The following is a 24803-nucleotide window of genomic DNA, read 5'->3' as shown; positions in this document are numbered from 1 at the left end:
GTGCGTAAGATTTATTAACACTGCGCGAATAAGCCTAGCTCTTTAAATAAATGTTTTTCTTTTATGATGTTTTCTTGTTCTTATCCTTTTATCCCCAGAGAATCATTCAGGGAATCTGTTTATTTTTAAAGAGGTGGTTATGATAATAACAAGGGCAATAATAATAACAGCAAAGCTATCATAACGTTTTGGATAGATGATTCCAGTTATATTTTCTGTACTGTGGTACTTTGACTAAGTGCTGTACCTGAGTCAAACTGTCGAAATAATATATTACAAATTTAATATGGCATAAAAAGTCCATTTAATCCTAAATGAATTATATATCTCTGTGTGTATATATGGAAACCCTGGTGGCATTAAACATATATATGTATATACACATATATATGAATGTATATAAAATCATGTACCATTTAAAAATTTATATTTTCATAATCTTCAAAAACCTGTCAGTTCGGACACACACATGTATATGGTCTTTATATATGTATGTGTACATATGTATAAACTTCTGAACTGTCTACTCAAGGAAGCCTTTTTAAAACCCTCTTTTAAGTGGGTTTGTGTGTAAGAACACCAGCACCGTCATCTGTGGACCATTGCCACATAAACTCTCAGTGATTTCGCCTGAGTTGTCCATACGTTAGCAGTGTGGCGGGATGTCTCTCTCACATTCTCCCGCCTTCCTTTTGTTCAGAGAGTTTGGATGGAGAGACCCGGAACTGCCAGAAGTGATCCAGATGTTGCAACATCAGTTTCCCTCGGTCCAGTCGAATGCTGCAGCCTATTTACAGCACCTGTGCTTCGGAGACAATAAAATTAAAGCCGAGGTAAGTGCTACTTGAATTCTGAAATGACCGAAGTCAGATTCATGATCGCCGTCTTGGTTCTCTAGTGCTGCTATTACAGAAGTATCACAAGTGGGTGGCTCTCACAAACAGAAATTTATTTTCTCACAGTTTAGGAGGCTAGGTGTCCAAATTCAGGGTGCTGGCTCTAGGGAAAGGCTTTCTCCTTCTCAGCTTAGAGGAGAAGGTCCTTATCTCTTCAGCTTCTATCCCTTTGCTCCTTGGTGATCTTCATTTGTCATGGCATCTGTCTTCCCCCGTCTCTGCTCTCTTGATTACTTGTTTAACCCCTTTTGTATCTCAAAAGAGATCGCCCTAACATGCATCCGATACTAACAAGGTCTCATAAACGTAACAAAGAAGATCAGTCCGTTCCCAAATGAGATTCTGCCTACTACAGGGGTTAGGATTTACAATACATATTTTGGGGGGGACACAATTCAATCCATCGCAGTCACCTAGGTCTTTTAGAGTAAGATTGAAAGGGAAAAGAAGTAGGAAAACTAAAGCTGTGTTTTCAAAATGCAGATCTGTATTTAAGACTGAAACATACACTTTTCATCTGTCATGCCTATCCAGATATTTTTTAAATATTTGAATACTGAGGATTAGAGGACCAAAAACACATGCAAGTATGGAGAGAGGTTGGCTGGTCAAATGCTACACTTTTGGCGTGATGTATCCCATCTTTGGAATTATCTCTGTTCCTCAGTTCTCCAGGAATACAAACATCTCTTAGTTTAACAAAATGATTACGGTCAGCACATGGTCTGTCCTCTCCTTCCTGGAAAGCTTATTGATGGGAAGGAGACTTCGGACCAGAAATCATGCTCCAGGCAAGCACTCAGAGTTCTTTACAAAGGTACCATTAGACATAATGCAGGTGTATGTATTTCATTAAAGACTCTCTTGTCTGTGACCTGAATGTAAATAATTGTTAAGATGCTCTGTGTTTTTGGTAAATCACCTTTCACCCCACAGACCACGTCAGTCACCTCCCACCTCACCACCCTCCGCTATCTAAGTTGTCTAAACACACAATCCTGAAGGTGTCACTTTCCTACTTAAAACCCTTCAGTGCCTCCGCCTGTCTTTAGGATAAAGACCAGACTGTTCCGGTGGCTGCCTGGCCTTGCAGGACCTGGCCAACTCCTGCCTTGCCAGATCTCTTGGCTTTCTGTACTAGTCACATGCCAGACAGACAGTGCTATCTCTCACCTCTGGTCCTGGCCCAGTGGCCTCTCACTTAAACTTGTTGCAACTTCCAAAAGTGCATTCATTGTGGTGTGCGACACTTCTGAAATATCCCAGCGGTCAGTGCAGCTTACTTTACTTTTCCAGACAAAAGACTAGTATTTGCATACAAGTGGCTGAGTAGTCAAATTTTTAAAAAAAGATTTTGTAAGCTATAAAGAATCATCTCCATAGCATGCAGGCAATTTTGAAGATGAGTCTAAATTAGTTTAGGAGTGGAAAGAAAACATCCGAAGATATAATTATAATTTATTATAGATTTTGCCTGCTTGCACTGAGATGGATATAGCCTAGTGGCTTTTTATCTTTTTTTTTTTTCTCTCTCTCTTCCACTGGGACCACAAAGCACGTGGTTCTTGTGTCTCCTTATCAGAAAAGCCATATTTCTTTGTGGAATTAGTATAGAACAGTGGTTCTCAACCAGGTCCAATTTCTTCTCCCAGGGGAGACATTTTTGGTTACCACAACTGGGAGGTAGGGGTGCCACTGCCATCTAGTGGGTAGAGACAAAGGACACCCCAATACATACTATAATGCACAGGATTGCCCCCCAAACAAAGAATTTGAAGCCCAAAGTGTCAGTAATGCCAAGATTGAGAAATCCTGATATCGAATAACATAGTCCAAAACCAAAACCAAACCCACTGCCGTCGAGTCGATTCCAACTCATAACAACCCTATAGGACAGAGTAGAACTGCGCCATAGAGTTTCCAAGGAGCGCCTGGCGGATTCGAACTGCTAACCTCTTGGTTAGCAGCCGTAGCACTAACCACTATACCACCAGGGTTTCCAGTGTAGTCCATCTAAGATAAATCTAAAATGTCAAAAAATGCTAACTGTTAAAATGACCAAAAAACAGGTGAAAGTTATGTGGCTCCTGTCCCAAATGAAAGTCATCATAGCCATTCTCTGATTTTAATAGAAATGCAAAATGACCATTCAAAATGAAGGACTGACTATGATTATGGGATCATTTTTTTTGAAGATTGCAACTCTGAAGGTTTCTGTAACAGTCGCAGAAGCATTTCTTTGTACTGCTGGCCTAAGGCGACTCAGGGGTGTGGTGGTCACTGCAGCCCTGGGATGGACCCCCCCTAAAACTTGCTTTGGATGCTGAGACTGATCACACCACGTGCACCAACAGGGTATGCAAAAGTTTATTGCTCACATAGCAAGGCTTTCAGGGAAGAGCAGGGTGGTTCCCAAGCATGTCTTAAGAGATCAAGGAAAGGAGGCCAGCTTGGAGTTTGATGGTGGTTATGGGGTGGCCCCAGGAAAAGGGTTTCTGCTTGTGGGCAGGACCTTGCGTGATTTGAAACCCTTGCCCAGGGGGAGCATCTGGGCTTTCTTACCTGCTTGCCCAGATGTGGGATAAAGGGGGAAGAGGAATGGGTGAGGCTTAAAAGCTGTGAGCAGTCAAAATAAAATTAAAAAAAAAAAAATGGAGTCCATCTGTTTATTATTAGGACTTGCCCAGTGACGGTACAGGCTTCGCAGCCTGGGGAAGTTTGCAGTCAGCGGCCTTAAGGCCTCTCATTAGTGGTGGCACCCAGACTGAAGGTGATAGACTTGTTTGTTGCTACATCAGAAGCACCCCCACTCCCCAGCTCCCATCCACTCCCCCATTCCCTGGTTGCCCTCACTCTGGGGGACAGTGAGTAGAGTGGTGAGCAGTTTACAGATCAGTGTCCCACAGATGTAGTTTCCAATGCCCTCTCCCCACCAATAGCAATGTGACCTTGAATAAGCTAATTGTCCTCTCAAGGCTCTTATCTTTAAATGGAGGTTATAATACCTCTGTTGTACATTCTTTATAGGAATTAAATAAGTTAATGTATGAAAACCTCAAGGAGCCCTGGTGGCGCAGTGGTTAAACACTTGGCTGCTTACCAAAAGGTTGGCAGTTCAAACCCGCCCAGTGGCTCCAGAGGAGAAAGAGCTGGTGAGCTGCTCCCATAAAGATTACAGCCAAGAAAGCCCTGTGGGGTGCTTCTCCGCTATCACATGGTGTCGCTATAAGTCGGAATTGACTCGACAACATCTAACAGCAACTGCATGAAAACTGCGTAGCACTGGAATATTAGTTAGAATTACTAATCAGGAAACAGTTAAGACTCTTAGGTTATGATTTTGTTTCATGTATATAAGCATGTTTATTTTTTTATTTTGCTGTGGGTGTCCTTGAGGTAAGGAGGCCTGGTAATGCAGTGGTTAAGCACTTGGCTGCTAACAGAAGGTCGGCAGCTGGAACACACCATTCGCTCCTTGGAAGAAAGACCTGGAAATCTGCTTCCATAAAGATTTATAGGCTTGGAAACCCTATGGGGGAGTTCTACTCTGTCCTGTAGGGTCACTATGAGTCAGAATCCATTCGATAGCAATTGATTGGGTTTTTGGTTTGGTCCTTGACACTGGCTATATCACCTCTCACTACAAAGATTCTCCCAACTCTGAGCAGATGGTCCCTGTTATGGATGCTGTTCTCCTCCAGCTCTCAGAGGCTCCAGACATTGCCAGAACCTCTTGAGAATGGGGTCACCTGTACACTGGAGGCTGGGTGAGAGGGACAGGAAGAGCAAAGCAGGCCGGAGGACACAGCCTGACACCACCGAGGAAGTGAGATCGAAGTTACTAAAAGTTAGCCAAAGAATCAGGTGAAGTGTGAAAGGCCTAAATAAAATACACAGTGAGGAATCTGGACTTCCCTTTCTCTCCCTTCCCCAGTCACACAGGGAGGCACATATGTACTCTTAAGCACAGACCCACACGGATACACACACATGGGTAGAGAACCTCTGATAGGGATTTTGTACAGGCCTATTTTGTTGTCTCATCCTAACTCAGGCCCCAAACTGTTAGTAATTGGTTCTACCTTCTTGACAGATGGCTGCCTGTCATGTTTTCATATATAGGTATTGATTTTTGTAATTACCTGTTGTCCAAATACTAATCTTGCCAGCACTAGCCTTCCCAAATTTACTCAGTCTTCTCGTCTTTCTATTGCATTTTATTGAATTGATTTAGCCCTTCGGTCTACATTTCATTATTGATATTGACTTTGTTCACACAACGGATAGGCCATTGAGCAAAAGGCAGAATTAAATCTCCTATATGCAGAGGGCCATAAATCATGCTTTTCTAATTCCTTATTACAGTGCTTTGGACATAACTGTTTTCATAAAATGTAAGCCAAGTGTCTTAGGCTGGGTTCTCTAGAGAAGCAAAACCACTAATGCATATACATATACATATAGAGAGAGATTTATATTAAGGAAACAGCTCACGAAATTGTAGGGGTTGTACCGTCCGGAGTCCTTGGGTCAGGACAGAGTCCTTTCCTGATTCATGGAGCCACAGAAGCTGGTGAACCCATTAGCAACCAAGCTCTTTAACCATTTGCACCATCTTACTATCCTGTCTCCTATAATGTATTTTTGTTTTTAAAGAAATGGAGGTCCCTGTTCCAGTGATCATTGATAGCTGGCTTTGTGTTAGTAGTTGTTGTTGTTGTTAGGTGCCATGAAGTCGGTTCCAACTCACAGTGACCCTGTGTACAACAAAAAGAAACACTGCCTGGTCCTGCGCCCTCCTTATAATTGCTGTTATGCTTGAGCTCATTGTTGTAGCCACTGTGTGAATCCATCTCTTGAGGGTCTTCCTCTCTTTCGCTGACCTTCTAATTTACTAAGCATGATGACCTCTAGGGACTGGTCCTTCCCAATAACATGTCCAAACTATGTGAGACAAAGTCTTGCCATCCTCACTTCTAAGGAGCGTTCTGGCTGTACTTCTTCCAAGACAGATTTGTTCGTTCCTTTGGCAGTCCATGGTATATTCAGTACTCAATATTCTTTGTTAGTAGAGGGGTCTGAATATTAGCAATACATGGCCTCTACCATCAAGGAGTCTACCACCTGCTAGACAGACATTGTGTAAAGCAAGTAGTACAATGCCATTTGCTAATAAAATAATCACAACGGAAAAGGAAATCCACAATCTGTGAGAGTGCAGACAAGATGCATAACACCTGGCCTCACCAAGTCAGAGAAAGCTCCCTGCATCCTGCGTGATGACTGTGCTCAATCTGAAATTAGAAGTTGCCGTGAGAGTAACCGCAGACACACCCACTTGGAATTGATGGAATCAGGCTCAGATTTAAGGGTATTAGTCCTTTAGAATTGTCTGTGTGTGTGTGTGTGTGTACGTACGTACACGTGCCTGTGAGGTTTCAATATGTTTGTATCATTTATACTAATATTTTTCCAAAATGGTTTTCTCTCTTTTTAGTGATATTAACTAGAAAACAGAAGTTGACAACTTTATGTAAAGATATGCATCTTTTCCCTCATCCATAATTTTTCTTTTATTCAGACCAATTTTGAGTATTTCATATGTTAAAAAAAATTCAAACTTGTTCCTGTCTACTGCATTTAAAGTGCTCATAACTTCTGCTTGATTCTTGGCTCTTTCTGCCTCATGTAGTTCAAGAGAGGGTGCTTTCCATCTCTTTAGTTGACGGCTTTTGAAGCATATCTTCTCTTTCCTGCATCATAAATTGTTCCACGTTGTTTTGAAAGAGAGACCGTGTTTAATTGCTAGGGATCAGCAGACAGTAGTATGTGGCTGTGTGTCAGGCTCTGGAGCCAGGCTGCCTGCACTTGAACCTGATAGCTCTATTACTTTCTGGCTCTGTGACCTTGGGCAGGTTGCTTTACTTCTCTAAGCCTCAGTCTCCCAGTCTGTAAAACGGCCTGCCCATCATGGGGAATCAGTGTCACGCAGAGAGAAAGCACGTACATTATCAATACAAAGAAGTGGTTAAGGAATGTGAGTTATTGCTAGTATATATTGGAAATATAAAGTAATGTTAAATGTAAAATCAATCTCAGTTTTATAGACAATATTTTTATGTATTACACGTTATTTTTCTTGTTCATCCTGTTCATTCTGAGATCTACTATTGTTGTCTATGGAGTTCCTGCATGGTGCAGTTAACACGCTCACTGCTCACCAGAAGGTTGGAGGTTCGAGTCCACTCAGAGGCTCCTTGTAAGAAAGATCTGGCACTCCACTTCCAAAAAATCAGACATTAAAAACGGTAAGGAGCACAGCTGTATTCTGACACATACGGGGTCGCCGTGAGTCAGAGCTGACTTGGTGGCAGCTGGTTTGGTTTGGCCTTATCATCTAAAGGAGGTCAGAAGTACACACTGTGTATAGCTCTGTGCTGGGCCATTGTTTAAAGAAGTCGAGTGAGCCGCTGCCTGTTGGAAGATGAAATCAATGAACCATTCTCACATGCCAACATAAAAGAAAATATTAAAAGACCTAAATAATAAATATAGTGATACTATGTGAAAGTGAACCTCTTTCCCATGCGGTGGGAAGGTAAGACAGAAGCATGGTCTTTTAGAATATGGACAGAGAGTCAGAGACAAAACTATACAGAGACACCAAATAGGTGGTGTTAGGTGGCGTGTTTTACCGAAAGGTAGATGGGACTGATGAGGCTGTGAGAACACCTGGGGCCTGGTGGCACCGTACTCCCTGGTGGCACTGTTACTCCCTAGTGGCACCTACCTCTCTGCCCTTCTGCTCCATCTCCTCCTACTGGGAATTGACTTGAGTCCCCCAGAAAGATATGTTCAATCCTAACCCTCAGTACCTGTGAACATGAGCTAATTGTAAGGAAACATCTCCTCCTTCTCCCTCCCACCCCCAAAGGCAGAGGAGGAAGAACAGGGAAGGAGGAAGAGGGTGAGAGGAGCCCTCCAGGTGGCTGCTTGGGGTGGTAGGATGAGGGCGAGGAGCTGAAGTTGTAAAATGCACAGGCTTAATTCTCTGCACTGGCATGAGACCATTTTAATAACGAAAAGTGAATGAAAGTCAAGGAATCAGACGGATGCCATGATGAAATGTCACTGTCCCACAGCGAGACTCCTGATTAAAACCACCAGGTACAGAAGGCTCTCTGTGCGAGAGAGTGATGAGTGAGAGTGCAATCTATGAAACTGGGTCATGACTCCGGGACAATGGAGCAGCTTTTTTTTTTTTAATTTCTTTGAAGTTTCTTTTCTTGGTTTGCTAAAATTCACTTTGGGTTATTTTAATTTTTATTTCTTCCTTGAGCCGTGTTCTCCTTTTATTTTAATGGGTTGCCTTTTAATCTGTCTCCCCTACCCCCGCAGTGGATGGTTTGTATTCTGTATTCGTTTCCTGTGTGTATAAGCCACCACAAAGTAGCGGGCTTATAAGAACAGAAATGGATTGTCTCTCAGTTCTGCAGACCAGAAATCCAAATCAGGGTGTCAGTCTTGTTGATGCTTCCAAGGGGTCTTAGGAAGAAACCATCCTATGCCTGTCTTCTTGCTTCGGTGACTCCTGGCAATCATTGGCATTCCTTGGCTTGCAGCTGCTCCCGCCTCCATTGTCACATGACCACCCTTCCCATTTCCTGTCACTGTGTCTCCTCTCCTCTTTTATAAGGATGCTACTCATATCATTACAAATGGTTTTTTGCATGTTGCAAGAAAATCCATAGGTGATCATTATATGAAGATCACTCTGATTTGGTAGCCCCAGTGCACTTTTCAACAAAATCCCTAGTGCAAGTGAAAGGAAAACATCAATTTTGCTAAGAGCTCTTCAAAATTCCAGTGGCCCTTCCACACATAAAATCCTTCACCAGTAGGACATCATGTTAACCTAAGTGCTTACCTCTTTGAGGGCCCTGTTTCCAAGTAGGTCACATTCAGAGATACCAGGGGGGAAGGATTTCAGCATGTATTTTGGGGAGACACAATTCAATCCGTAACAAATTCTTTCTAATAACTAGATCCGTCTAAAATCATTGGCCCTTTCACATCTGCATCCCAGGAAGAGGACCTGGGTCTGTCCAGTGATTTATCACATCACTTGGTTCTCTTGGCATGTTTCTCAATGGAATTTCCAGCTTCGTATTTTAGAAACGAAGCCTTATACCTGAAGAGCTAATCCCCCTTTCAGGGAAATAGCCCAACTTTGTATCCAACCTAAACTTCTTCAGTTAGCATTTGCAATCATTTCCTTTTCTTCAGTCTGTAGGCGAGGTGGCAGGAAAAGTCTAGCCTCTGTCCTCCCTGTAACACTTTGCTTCTTCACTGCCACTGACTCACTGTCTTTAGGCTGTGTTACTAAATGAAAAATTTCTGCATCGTTGAACTGAGGAAGAGTCATCTTGTTTATCCTGTCATCCTTTTGACTTTTCCTTTCCAAACATTCTCCTAGTTTTCTGACACAGAGTTCAAGAGAACACTTTGTCAAAATACTGATAGAAGCAACACGAGAATCCTACATTTCTTATTATTTCCATACCTAGATTATAATGCACACTTCTTTCTATGATGGTGCTGCCTAAGATTTCATTGCACCTCTCTGCTTCTCTATTTCTGCAACTTCTGTTTCATTAATCCACCCTGAGTAAATGATCTTGTGCTTGCCGCTTTGAACCTCTGATGACTTTTCCAATTTCACTGAGGTCATTCTTCCATTTAATTCTAAATCCAAAGTGTCAAATCTTCGCCACCTGCATCTGCATAATGACGCTGTTCTCTGCACCCATGTGTGCGCCATCTTGGAAATGTTCTACATTGTTGGAGTCAGATATCATAAAGTGCGGGAGCCTCCCTGACTTGAAGAAGAGCCTCAATTGACTTATTTTTATTCATGCAAATTTATGGGTAAGCCACATTTCAGTTGTTCCATATCAGATTCTGATTTTTTGTACTCAAACTATGCTGTAGATGTTTTGTCACATGGGTCCTCCATCATTGCGAATGTTGTTTTCAATGTTGCAAGGAAAGTCATAGGTGACCATTATATGAAGACTACTCTGATTTGGTAGTTCCAGTGCAGTTTTTAACAAAATCCCTAATGGAAGTGAAAGGAAAGCATTGATTTTGCTAAGAGCTCTTCAAAATTCAAATTGCCTTCCTGCAAACCAAAACCGAACCCACTGTCACCGAGTGGATTCCAACCCATAGAGACCCTGTAGCAAAGAGTAGAGCTGTCCCATAGGGTTTCCAAGGCTGTAATCTTTACGAAAGAATCTTTCTTCCATGGAGCAGCCGGTGGGTTCAAACCTCTAACCTTTTGCTTAGCAGCCAAGAGCTTTAAGCACTATGCCGCCGGGGCTCCTCCCACACTTAACCATCCTTCTTAATTAATTTGTCTCATGAATAAAAAGTAAAGTACTGAGTAGACATTAGCTCTTTTATTATTTGTATTTAATTGTATAGAATGATTTCTGTATTTCCTTTGGATCTATACAGGCTGGCTCCAATTTTCAAAGATTGTTTGAAAGAAAGAATCTTACAATTCAGAATGTGTTTTCTCTTAAAACAGTGATCTGTATGAAAACACCAGACTCCACAGAACAGCTCACAAAAGCCCCTTTAGCCCAAAATATCTCTGAACTAGTGTAGCATGAGAATGATACTGTAATGCCCAATCTCTGTGCATTACTGGGGAAAGGCAAACAGTGGTTCCAATAGGAATGCTGGGAACTCATCTTCAGCATTCCACCTCCATAAATGAAGCGCTGCTCATACTCTTCCTTGTGGGCTCTGGAGTGGGAGTGGGGACTGTCCTTGCTACCAGCCTCAAGTAATGGAATCTGTTGTCTGGGGGGCAAGGGCTGAAAGAAAATAGAGACAAATGAAAGGCAGTGAGGAGACAATAATAGTGCTGTTACTGGGGAAGTGATTCCAGTTTTAGGACTCCATTATGTGAGCTGAATGAAGAGTGATGGGATGAAGATTCCAGGAGATTTGGGAATAAAAAGATGTGAGGAATGGAGACTCCTGTCCGCGTTACTCTTAACTCATGAAGAATCTTAGACTTCTCTGATTCCCTGGCACATCCTTAGTTAATTTTACTAAATTAACTACTGTTCTTTCCATTGTTCCCACTTGTAGCTTTTAAGCCAGTTTTTCTCTTCCTGACCCACCATGGAAGAATCTCCCAGATGCCCCCATTCTCTTATATGTAATGCAAACACTCAGTTTTGATATTTTGTGAAGATTTTAACTGCCTTCACAGGTGATGGTGAAGCATACCAGGAATAAAATGTTGCCCTTATAAATATCACCCTTCTGTTTTTTCACTTCTATCTTGAAGACATAAATAATACTACATATACATGATAAAATGGTAGCTTGTGCATTTGAGCAGAAAGGGTCGCTCAGATTGTCTTGAATTCACCTTTCAAAATGGATCTGGTTAGGGACGCCTGGTGAGAAGCTGGTTTGAGCTGAGGAGGTGGGGTAAGGAAGTAAAACTGGATCCCGTATTTGGAAGCTCCAATAACCCTACTGTACTAGTTTCCTCGGGCTACCATAACAAAATACCATAAATTGGTACCATAAGAACACGAAATTATTGTCTCAGTCCTGGAGGTTAGGAGCCCAGATTCAGTCACCAGGGCCAAGTTATCTCGTAGGGGAAGATCCTTTCTGGCCCGTCTTGGCTTGTGGTAGCCCCAAGCATTCTTTGGCTTGCAGCTGCAGTTTAACTCTATTATCGTATGGCTGTCTTTCCTCTGTCTGTCTGGGCCTCTTCGTGTTTTATAAGGACACCACTAGCATTGGAGTCTGAATTGACTTGAGGACAACAGGTTAGCTAGCTAGAATTGGAGTAGAACCCACCCTCCTCCAGTATGACCTCCCGTTATGTTCACAGGTACTGGGGATTATGACATGAAAATACCTTTTGGGGGGACACAGCTAACACTATAACACCTACCCTTATTCTAATGATGCTAAAATTATAAAAACAAGAACTCTATCAATAGAGACTCTTAACTTTTGGTGCTTAATAATTTATATCAAAGATTTTTTAGTAAATGATGTATTTGGATTTGTTTCACTGGCTATTCCCTCTACATTCTCATAAACATGTATCAGAATCATCCCCTATACCCAAACATTGACACATCCAGTTATTGCCAGAGGTCACAATCAAAGTATCTCCCATGTGTTCACACACATGCCCTGTAAGCTTTCGTCTGGAAGGTGCCACTGCCTTCCTGTCTTGCTGCTGATGCTAGCACAGACAGGGTCTTGATGCCCTCAGTAGTGCCCACCAACTGTTCCTTCCTGACTTGGACACCAAGCATATCTGACACTCTCAAACTATATCACAGCAAGCTCTGCAACCCTTGCCAGGCACCATTGCCCCTTCTAATGGATACCACCTTCTCTTTGCATGAACCATGGCTCCTGCCACATGCGTGGTAGACTTTTCAAAATCCATCACAGTCTGTGAATCTGCAAACTACACTAAAGTGGTGGGAATGCCTCTGTACCACTTCTCATCTAGTGTTTCTGTTTTCCTATGGGTGAAAAAAAAAAATTTTATCTAGTTTTACTTATGTTGTTGTTGCTAGGTGCCATCAACACAGTTGTGACTCATAGCGACCCTGTGTACAACAGAACGAAACACTGCCTGGTCCTGCACCATCCTCACAGTCACTCTTATGCTTGAACCCATTGTTGCAGCCACTGTGTCAGTCCATCTCACTGAGGGTCTTCCTCTTTTTCCCTGACCCTCTACTTTACCAAGCATGATGTCCTTCTCCAGGGACTGGTCCCTCCTGATAACATGTCCAAAGTACCTGAGATGAAATCTTGCCATCCTTGCTTCCAAGGAGCATTCTGGGTACACTTTTTCCAAGACAGATTTGACGATTTTTCTGGCAGACCATGTTGTATTCAGTATTCTTCAACACCATAATTCAAAGGTGTCAGTTCTTCTTTGGTCTTCCTTATTCATTGTCCTGCTTTCGCATGCACATGAGGCGATTGAAAATACCCTGGCTTGGGTCAGGCGCACCTTAGTCCTCAAAGTGACATCTTTGCCTTTCAGCACTTTATGGAGGTCTTTCGCAGCAGGTTTGCCCAGTGCAATACATCATTTGATTTCATGATTGCTGTCCCCATGGGCATTGATTGAGGATCCCAAGTAAAATTAAATGCTTGATAACTTCAGTCTTTTCTCTATTATTATATTGTTTATTGGTCCAGTTGTGAGAATTTTTGTTTTATGTTGAAGGCTGTAGTCTTTGATCTTCATCAGTAAATTCTTCCAGTTTTCTTTGCTTCCATCAAGCAAGGTTGTGTCATGTGCATAACCCATGTTGTTAATGAGTCTTCCTCCAATCCTGATGTCCTGTTCTTCTTCATATAGTTCATATTCTTATATTATTTGCTCAACATACAGATTGAATAAGTATGGTTGAAGGATACAACCATGATGCACACCTTTCCTGATTTTGAACCACTCAGTATCCCCTCGTTCTGTGCAAATGACAGCCTTTGGTCTATGTACACTTTCCACGTGAACGCAAGTATTCCGGAATTCTCATTCTTTGCAAAGTTATCCATAATTTGTTATGATCCACACAGTCAAATGCCTTTGCATAGTAAAAAGAAACACAGGTAAGCATATTTCTGTAATTCTTTGCCTTTATCCAAGATCTATCTGACATCAGCAATGATATCCCTCATTCCACATCCTCTTCTGAATCCAGCTTAAATTTCTGGCACTTCCCTTAGATGTTCCACTGCAACTGTTTGTAATTATCTTCAGCAAAATTTTACTTCTGTGTGATGTTAAGGATATTATTCAATAATTTCTGCATTCTGTTAGATCACTTTTCTTTGGAAATGGGCACAAAGATGGATCGCTTCCAGTTGGTTGACCAGGTAGCTGTCTTCCAAATTTCTTGGCACATAGACGAGTGAGTGTTTTCAGCGTTGCATCCGTTTGTTGAAACATTACAATTGGTATTCCATCAATTCCTCTTGTTAGGTGACATTGAGTCAGTTCTGACCCATAGTGACCCTTTGTACAACAGAACAAAACACTGCTTGGTCCTGTGCCATCCTCACAATTGCTGTTATGCTTGAGCCCATTGTTGCAGGCACTGTGTCAGTCCATCTTTTGGAAGCTCTTCCTCTTTTTCACTGACCATCTGCATTACCAAACATGATGTCCTTCTCCAGGGACTGGTCCCTCCTGAAAACATGTCCAAAATACCTGAGACAAAATCTCACCATCCTCACTTCCAAGTTGCATTCTGGCCGTGCTTCCTCTGGGACAGATTTGACTGTTCTTCTGGCAGTCCATGTTCCAGCAGTCCATTTTTCTCTTAACACCATAATTCAAAGGCATTTTTGGCATGCACATGAGGCAACTGAAAATACCACAGCTTGGGTCAGGAGCATGTTAGTCCTCAATGTGACATCTTTGCTTTTTAACACTTTAAAGAGACCTTTTGCAACAGATTTGCCCAATGCAACGCGTCTTTTGATTTCTTGACTGCTGCTTCCATGGGCTTTGATTGTGGATCCAAATAAACTGAAATCCTTTACAACTTCAATATTTTCTCTGTTTATCATGATGTTGCTTATTGGTCCAATTGTGAGAATTTTTGTTTTCTTTATGTTGAAGAGTAATCCGTACTGAAGGCTATAGTCTTTGATCTTCATCAGTAAGTGCTTGAAGTCCTCTTTGCTTTCAGCAAGCAAGGTTGTGTCATCTGCATATTACAGATTGTTAATTAGTCTTCTTCCAATCCTAATGCCATGTTCTTCTTCATATAGTCCAGCTTCTAAGATTAGTTGTTCAACACATAGATTGAATAAGAAGGATAAACGTATACAATCCTGATACACACTTTCCCTGACTTTAAACCACTCAGTATTCCCTTGTTCTGTTCGAATGACTGCCTCTTCACCTAAGTACAGGTTCCTCATGAGCACAATTGTTATCCAATTTTTCACAGTGTTATCCATAATTTGTTATGATCCACACAGTCAAATGCCTTTGCTTAGTCAATAAAACATAGGTAAACATCTTTCTAGTATTCTCTGCTTTCAGCCAAGATCCATTTGACGTCATCAATGATATCCCTTGTTCTACATTTTCTTCTAAATCCTGCTTAAATTTCTGGTAGTTCCCTGTCAATATACTGCTGCAACGACTTTTGAAGGAAAAAGTTCAAGCTGCACTGAAGCTAATGGCAAAAAACAAGGCTACAGGAATTGACTGCAGCAATCAATTCTTGTAGCCTTGTTTTTCGCCATTGCCTTCAGGGCAGCTTGAACTTCTTCCCGCAGTACCATCTGTCTTGATCATAACCTGCTTCCTGAAATGGCTGAACGTCCATCAGTTCTTTTTGATATAGTGACTCTGTGTATTCCTTCCATCTTCTTTTGATGCTTTCTGTATCTTTCAGTATTTTGCCCATAGAATCCTTCAGTATAGGAAACTGGAAACTTTATTTGTAGCCTACATATTTTGTCTGTGTGGTACACAGGATTCATAGGGAGATGAATCCAAGGATTAAATACCGTGGTCTGTCTGTCGTTGTAACCGTTAAAGCTTTGTACTATGTCTAGCTACCCAACACCCAAAAATCTCGTTGCCATCAAGTTAATTCTGACTCATAGCAATCCTATAGGACAGAGTAGAACTGCCTCATAGGGCCTCCAAGGTAGTAAATCTTTACAGAAGCAGACTGCCACATCTTTCTCCTGCACAGCAGATTGTGGGTTCCAACCACTGACCTTTTGGTTAGCAGCAGAGTGCTTAACCATCGCACCACCAAGGCTTCTTATGTCCAGCTAGTCTCCTTAAATCTTTCTTCTCTCAGTTCCTCTTACAAATCATGTTTTAGAACCTACCCCTTAAATCCTATTACCAAAAACAAACAAACAAAAACACACCCCTTGCTGTTGAGTCAATTCTGACTCATAACAACTCTATGGGACAAAGTAGAACTGCCCCATAGGGTTTCCAAGTAGCAGTTGGTGCACTCAGACTGTTAACCTTTTGGTTAGCAGCCGAATTCTTAACCACTGCACCACCAGGGCTCCAAATCGTGTCAACCATACCCAAATATGTCTAAATACCATCAGTGGGCACCATTTAAGCTGAAATTCCTTGACATCTATTTTAATTGCACAGAAATATGGTCACACAAAAAAGAAGAAAAATGTGTCACATTTCTAGTTATTGGAACTGGTCCTAAGCTCCCTGGTCTCTCATGGGCACTCATAGCTGCTATTGATAACAACCATGCAGTTAGGTGTCCAAAATGGGATTGATACTCAGACTTCATATACTATTTATTAAAATGATTTGGGGCAGAGTGTCTTAGTTTCCTAGTACTGTCATAACAAAAATACCAAAAGTGGGTGGCTCTAAAGAACAGGAATTAATTTTCTCAAGGTCCTAGATACTAAAAGTCCAAATCAGGATCTCAGCCCTGTTGATTCATTCTGTGGTCTTGCTCCTGCTGGCAGTCCTTGATGTTCCTTTGCTTGTAGATGGGTTTTCACGTGGTGACTGTCTTTCCCCTGTCTGTCTGTGTCTCTTCTACTGTTTTTATGAAATATCACTTAGAAGTGATTAGGTTTAGGACCCACCCTACTCTTCATTAACATAACAAAAGAAACCCCTATTTCTAAACAGGGTCATATTCATAAGGACCAAACCACTGCTGTAGAGTTCATTCCAATTTATAGCGACCCTATAGGACAGAGTAGAACTGCCCCATAGGGTTTCCAAGGCTGTAAATCTTTACAGAAGCAGAATGCCACATCTCTCTTCTGTGGAACAGCTAGTGAGTTTGAACCGCCGACGTTTCAGTTAGCAGCCAAGCACTTTAGTGACTGTGCCACTGGGGCTCCTTATTTATAGGTACAGGGGTTAGAATTTAAACACATATTTTGCAGGGACACAATTCAATCCATAACACGTAGGAAAACTGAAAGTGTTGGAGACAGTATCATGGTGGCCAGACCACTCTTGGTATGAAACCAGACAAACTTAACGTCTGAAACATAAGTAACTATTTCGGTACAATATGTCCATTGCCTCCTTGTTTCAAAGTAATTTGTAACTTTCTACTGTGTAGGAATTACAATCCAAAGGAAAGGGTTATTTTCAGTGGCTTTTACGAAAAAATCAGAGATACCTGGGATATTTAACAAGTAAATAAAATCTAATATACAAAAGATATGAAAACTATATGATGAATGGAATTAATGCCACCAAATTGTACACCTAGAAATTGTTAAAATGGAAAATTGTGTGTTACATATTTTACCACAATAAAAAAATAAGATTGAAGAAGGATGTGAGAACTGAAATTGGGATGCCAATATCCAGGCTGCAGACAGATGGGGCAGAGATGTGATGGGTGACCTTGCCTGTTAGTAGAATGTTCTCTTCAAAGAAGAATCTGTCTTCTCTTAGTCTGATCTCTATAGTTATTAGATATGTCCATGGTCAGAGGGCTGTAGAGAATTTTGGGCAAAGTAACTGGGTTATTTTTCCAATAAATGTCAGCAATGATTCAGGTAAAATGCTATGACCAGGCATATTGAGACTGAGTGATCAAAAGACTGGTACTCACCCAGTGAATAATAGTGATGTCAGGATTTATGTGGCTGTATTACCCAGGTTTCTTCAGAGGAATAGAACCAATAGGATATAGATATACAGCAGTACATCAACAGGGAGCTCCCAGAAATTCAAGCTGGATACAGAAGAGGACGTGAAACGAGTGATACCATTGCTGCTGTCCGATGAATCTTGGCTGAAAGCAGAAAATACCAGAAAGATGTTTACCTGTTTTCTTGACTATGCAAATGCCTTTGACTATGTGGATCATAACAAATTATGAATAACATTGTGAAAAATGGGAATTCTAGAACACTTAATTGCGTTCATAGATTAAGAGGCAGTCATTCAAGCAGAACAAGGGGATACTGCGTGGTTTAAAGTCAGGAAAGGTGTGCGTCAGGGTTGTATCCTTCCACCATACTTGTTCAATCTGTATGCTGAGCAAATAATCCGAGAAGCTGCACTGTATGAAGAAGAACGGGGCATCAGGATTGGAGGAAGACTCGTTAACAACCTGCATTATGCAGATGACACAACCTTGCTCCCTGAAAGTGAAGAAGACTTGAAGCACTTACTGATGAAGATCAAAGACTACAGCCTTCAGTATGGATTACACCTCAACATAAAGAAAACAAAAATCCTCACAACTGAACCAGTAAACATCATGACAAACGTAAAAATTGAAGTTTTCAAGGATTTCATTTTATTTGGATCCGCAATCATCACCCATGGAAGCAGCAGTCAAGAAATCAAAAGATGCATTGCACTGGGCACTCCTCCAAGAGACCTCTTTAAAATGTTAAAAAGCAAAGATGTCACCTTAAAGACTAGGATGTACCTGACCCAAGCAAAGGTGTTTTCAATAGCCTCATATGCATGTGAAAGCTGGGCAACGAATAAGGAAGATGAAGAAGAAGCCTTTGAAGTACGGTGTTGGTGAAGAATATTGAATACACCATAGACTGCCAAAGGAATGAACAAATCTGTCTTGGAAGAAATACAGCCAGAATGCTCCTTAGAAGCCAGGATGGTGAGGCTTCGTCCATCTCACATACTTTGAACATGTTACCAGGAAGGATCGATCCCTGGAGAAGGACATCATGCTTGGTAAAATAGAGGGTCAGCAAAAAAGAGGAAGACCCTCAACGAGATGGGTTGACACAGTGGCTGCAACAATGGGCTTAACAACAATTAATTAAGCATAACAACAATGGGCTTAACAACAATTAATTAAGCATAACAACAATTGTGAGGATGGCGCAGAACTGAAAAGTGTTTCTTTCTGTTGTGCATGGGGTTGCTATGAGTTGGAACCGATTCCACAGCACCTAACAACAATGACAACATACAGACAGATTGATTCATTTTAAGGCATGTGATTGTGGGGGCTGGCAAGTCCAAAATCTATAACTCTGGCCAGAAGTTTGGAAACTCAGGCAGAATTTCTGTGTTTGAGTCTTGGGGCAGAATTTCTTCTTCTCCCAGAGACCTCTGTTTTTGTTCTAAGGCCTTTAAATGATTGGATAAGGACCACCCACATGATTGAGGGTAATCACCTTTACTTAAAGTCATCTGATAGTAAATGTTAGTCACCTCCACAAAATACCTACACAGCAACATCTAGATTAGTGTTTGACCAAACAACCGGGTACCATAGTCTAGCCAAGTTCACGCATAAATTAACTCACAGATAGTAGCTTTATAGACTAATGTGTTTGCCTCTAACCCAAGACTATGATCCACTGGCCTGGGGAAAACCCTTGATAGGTGATGCTTACCCCAAAAGGTGTAATTATGTACACTACCTCCAACCCCGTAGTATTGCCTGTAAAGCAGTAGCAATATTGACTGCTGAAGTCAACTCGGGGGAAATCAGTTCTGAAGTCAACTTGGGGCATATCAAGACAATTTGGTCCCAGATCAAATGGGACCAGATATTACTTCGACTCAACTATTGGATGGCATGTGATTTGGAAGCCCTGTCTGAGAGGACCCCATATTTCTTTAGTGTTAAAATAAGCTGAAATGTCCAGAAGGCAGTTGCAAGACTCCTGCCTGACTGTCTGTGATGGGGCTGGTGGATTCTATGATTAAACTAGCTCAGGTCTTTTGACCACAAGAAAATGAGGAGTCACAGACAATGGAATGAGACTGGGCAATAATGGGCAGGGGAACCTACGACAGATCGGACTGAAGGGAGGCGTTTGTATGGTCATTGAGAGAGAAATGGAAAAACAGTTGCTCAAGGGAAGCAGAAGGTAGATGCTAATAAGATAAATGTGAATACCTTGCGGGGTGGGGGGAGGCGCTTAGAGTTCATACGCTTCCCACTCCACCAGGGTTCTAGGAAATTTGAAGTATTTATGCTTGATTTATCCAATTTGAAAACAACTCCCTTGGAGGCTCAGGAAGAGATGAGGCAAGATATCTTGAGAAAAGGATTTTAATTCAATTCATGTAATGGCTGAAGGAGCAGATACAGGCGAGAGGAATCACACCAGTGAAGGGGTGAGGAGGAGCAGCCAGGTGACCCCATGGCATGTGGAGAAGTTGGCTGGGTCGCTCTCCGAACAGTCCGTTTAGGAGATTTGGGACCACGTGCTGATGCTGCCTTTATTGGCAAGAGACTGGGAAATCCCATTCTCTGGACTTAATCAGTGTGATTATATCTGACCATTGTACTAAAGAATCAGAATGTATCTGGAGGGAGTATTGAAAGGCGTCTCTTCAAAAGCAAAAGGCCTTTTTTTTTTTTCATATCCAACTGCACCAGACATACCCCATGTGCAGACCATGGTGAGTTGGCCCTCCCGTAATTCATGAGAAGAGGATGTGTTGTGAGAATGGCAGCACAAACCAAAGCACTTGCCACTGAGTCAGATCCAACTCACGGCGACCCCATACACTGCAGAGTAGAACTGCTCTTCAGGGATTTCAGGGCCCTTACCTTTTGGAAGCAGATTGGCAGGCCTATCTTCCAAGGAGTCTCTGAGTGGGTTTGAACTGCCAACCTTTCAGCTAGTAGCTGAGCACTTAACCTTTTGTACCATGCTGGAACACCCAGCATATGCCAGTTATAATTGCATGCAATAAATGGGAGCCCCTTGACCAGCCAACATCCAAACGTTTAAAAACTGAAAATAGGATAGGTTTCCTGGGGTTGTACTGAAAGTATCTATTTTAATAAAGAAAATAGTAGAGACGGGTCCCCAGCTCACAACACTTCTCTATACAAAAGACTTATTTGACCAAAGCAATGGACTTTTCTAGGTTGACTTTATAGATTATCAGGGCCTAAATAAAGTGGCACTCCCTGTGGCTTTGATAGTACCCAGTATAGTTCCAGCTAATAAAAAGCTCAGTACATACCAGGGATTTATATTGCTGTCATTGATCTGGAAAATTCTTTTTTTTTTTTTATCAATTCCTGTTTCTGGGAAAAGCCCATCTCAATTTGCCCTTATCTGAGAGACCGTTCAATCTATCTTAGTAGATTTCACACAACGTTATGTTGATTCCCTTACCCATTGTCAACACTTATATGAAGGGACCCACCTGTGCTGCTGATAAAACATACTCTGATGTTTGATGATGTGATGATTTCAGGCCTAAGAAAGAGCAGGGAGACAGGATTGGAACTAGATGGTGAGACTGACATAAGGTGAGGTGACAAGGTGAGGCTGACAAGAAAGTTCTGCAGAAGTATAAGGGGTCGGCCAATATATAAAACTTGAAGAATCAGGGCTATTTCTCAACTGGAGTGAAAAATAATTCCCCTGATGCCTCCCTGAAATGTACAAGAAGCATAATACTTGGTAGAATTCCTTGGATCCTGGAGAAATCATCTCTCCTGTTTGGGATATTACTGAGGAGAGAAAAAGGAAAGAAAGCCATTTTTGAAAGTGACCCCAAGCACTGTGACCCCCTCAAGGTCTTCAGTGGACAATAGTTCTGGGCACATCCTTGGATATCTGTGATCCACACAGTGCTTCGGTTTTGAAGGTATCAGCTACAAATATCCAAACAGATTGGAGTTTGTGACAAAAGCCTGTAGGGTCAGCAGAAAGGCAACCTGAAGGTCGTGAACATACTGACTACCATACTCCACCGCTAGATATTTCCCTTTATTTAGGGCAATTAATGGCTAGCTCCGGGCACTGATAGAGATTGTGTATATCCCTGGAGGACATTTGAGTCCTGGGATTCCTGTTAGACCTTAGGGGTGTCCAAAAACACTGACATAGGCAAGGGTCTGCTCCACAATTCTCTGATTAAGTGCAGAGATGTTCTCAAGAACACACTAAGGCTGGTTAAACTGGAGGTGACCCCTGAAGGCATGAATAAGCAGCCTCAGAAGCCAAGGTCCCCTCCTCCTTCCTTCTGCCTCCTTTGTCCTCTATGATAGTGAAATGGACCCATCCTATGAATCCTTATCACAACAAGGGCCACATAGCAGAATGTGCAGACAAAAGTACTGAAATTATGGGGAAGGGATACTTTTGGAAGGCTGCCTCTTTCCGCCCTCATTTATAGAAAAATTGATGTTGAGAGGACAAGAAACAAAACCACAAAAACACCAGAGCAAACCATCTCAGTTGGTCAGGTTGGTTCTTTTCAATGAAACATCCAAAAAAAGTACTAGTTCTAGTTATACGGAGTCATCTGTTAGTTGTATAGGCAGGTCAGCTACCCCATGTGCAACCTGCCACATGGGGAAGACTTTTCCTGCCTTTCCTCATTGAAATGACCTGAAAGAGGATCATTTAATACTGACTCCTGGGAAATGGCTAAAGCGCTGACCCTTCAGGCGGGAACGTGGACACACAGCCATGCCCAGTCATTAAGACCTCTTTATGGAGAACAAATGCTAAGAATGCCTGGTCCTACCCCGTTTAAATTTGGGCAGGTGACTTACAGACTCCTCAGCTGCCACACCCAAGGAATAAGCCCTGTGGTTAGAGCAGAGGGTCCCTGGTGATACAGTGGTTAAAGCACTTGGCTGCTAACAGAAAGGTAGGAGGTTCAAACCCACCAGCCAGTCAGCGGGAGAAAGAAGTGGCAGTCAGCTTCTGTAAAGATTCACAGCCTTGTAAATCTAAAGGCATTGGTGAAAACCAAGTCTCCAGGAATTGACGGAATACCAGCTGAGATGTCTCTACCGATTGACAGTTCTACTCTGTCCTATAGGGTCACTGTGAATCGGAATCGACTTGAAGGAATTGGGCTTTTTTTTGAGGGGTGGGAGGGGTGGGGGGTGTGGAAGAGATTAGAGCAGGAAGGTGGTCTATTGGTCACGACCATGAGGAAGGCAGCTTGGGCATCTGAAAGGGGTGAACACAACAGCCTCTTCTTTCAGCAAGTGGGCTAATAGAAGTGGCTGCCTTGTTATCCAGTGAAGCTCTAAATGCTGCTCATGAGTGCATAGCTTGTCAGCAGATAGACAGGTCTGCCTGTGTACCAACCTCCTACAGCTGCTGTAACAAATTACCACAAACTTAATAGCTTAAACAACACAAATGCATTCTCTTAGAGTTCTGGAGGTCAGCAGTCCAAAAGGGGTCTCACTGAGCTAAAACCGAGGTGCCAGGTGGGCTGCGTTCCTTTCTGGAGGCTCTGGGGCAGAATCCACTTTCTTGGCTTTTCCAGCTTCTAGAAGCTGCTGACACTCCTAGGCCCAGGGCCTTTTTCCATCTTCAAAGCCAGCAATGGCCATTCCAGTCTTTCTCAGGATGCCATCTTTCTGGCTCTGACTTCTCTGTCTCCTTCTTCCATGTTTGAAGACCCTGTGATTACATTGGCCCCAATGGGATATTATTTTAAGGTCAGCTGATTACCAACCTTATTTCCATCTGCAACCTGAATTCCCCCCTTGTCAAGTAACATAACATATTCACAGATTCCAGGAATTAAGACATGGGTATCTCAGTTGATGTTGTTAGGTGCCCTGGAGTTGGTTCTGATTCATGGGAACCCCGTGTACAACAGAACAAAACACTGCCGGCTCCTGTGTCATTCTCTCAATCCTTGTTATGCTTGAGCTCATTGTTGTAGCCACTGTGTCAGTCCATCTTGTTGAGGGTCTTCCTCTTTTTCGCTGGCCATTTGCTTTACCAGGCATGATGCCCTTCTCCAGGGACTGGTCCCTCCTGATAACATGTCCAAAGTATATGAGGCATAGTCTCACCATCCTTGCTTCTAAGGAGCATTCTGGTTGTACTTCTTCCAAAACAGATTTGTTTCTTCTTTTGGCAGTCCAAGGTATATTCAATATTCTTCACCAACACCACAATTCAAAGGCATTAGTTCTTGGTCTTCCTTATTGTCGTCCAGCTTTCACATGCATATGAGACGATTGAAAAATACCATGGCTTGGGTCAGGCACACCATGGTGTTCAAGGTAACATCTTTGCTTTTCAACACTTTAAAGAGGTCTTTTACAGCAGATTTGCCTAATGCAATGCGTCTTTTGATTTCTGGACTGCTGCTTTCATGAGTGTTGATTGTGGATCCTAGTAAAATGAAATCCTTGACAACTTCAGTCTTTTCTCTGTTTATCATGATGTTGCTCATTGATCCAGTTGTGAGGATTTTTGTTTTCTTTATGTTGAGGTGTAATCCATACTGAAGGCTGTGGTCTTTGATCTTCATCAGTGTTTCAAGTCCTCTTTGCTTTCAGCAAGCAAGGTTGTGTCATCTGCATATCACAGGTTGTTAACAAGTCTTCCTCCAATCCTGGTGCCCCATTCTTCTTCATATAGCCCAACTTCTCAGATTATTTGTTCAGCATACAGATTGAATAAATATGGTGAAAGGACACAACCCTGACGCACACCTTTCCTGACTTTAAGCCATACAGTATCCCCTTGTTCTGTTCAAACAACTGCCTCTTGGTCTATGTACAGGTTCCTCATGAGCACAATTTAAGTTTTCTAGAATTCCCATTCTTTGCAATGTTATCCATAATTTTTTTATGATCCACACAGTCGAATGCCTTCTCATAGTCAATAAAGCACAGGTAAACATCTTTCTGATACTCTCTGCTTTCAGGCACGATCCATCTGACATCAGCAATGATATCCCTGGTTCCACGTCCTCTTCTGAATCCAGCTTGAATGCTGGCAGTTCCTTGTTGATACACTGCTGCAGCCACTTTGGAATGATCTTCAGCAAAATTTTACTTTCATGTGATATTAATGATATTGTTCAATAATTTCTACATTCAGTTGGATCACCTTTCTTGGGAATAG

General features: G+C 42.1%; 1 protein-coding gene across 2 annotated transcripts in view; it reads left to right on the top strand.

Moving 5' to 3' along the window:
- Positions 1-24803, top strand: part of CTNND2 (catenin delta 2) — a 1201869-nt gene that overhangs the window by 838711 nt on the left and 338355 nt on the right. For both annotated transcript variants that reach the window (XM_049861022.1, XM_049861014.1), the window contains exon 10: positions 701-833. In XM_049861022.1, the coding sequence (XP_049716979.1) occupies positions 701-833 (133 nt within the window). The remainder of the gene's footprint in view (positions 1-700; positions 834-24803) is intronic.

This window comes from Elephas maximus, chromosome 2 (assembly GCF_024166365.1).
Source record: "Elephas maximus indicus isolate mEleMax1 chromosome 2, mEleMax1 primary haplotype, whole genome shotgun sequence".
In the NCBI taxonomy this organism is placed as follows: Eukaryota; Metazoa; Chordata; class Mammalia; order Proboscidea; family Elephantidae; genus Elephas; species Elephas maximus.
Note: the sequence above shows the minus strand (reverse complement) of the source record. Positions and strands in the feature narration are given on the sequence as shown.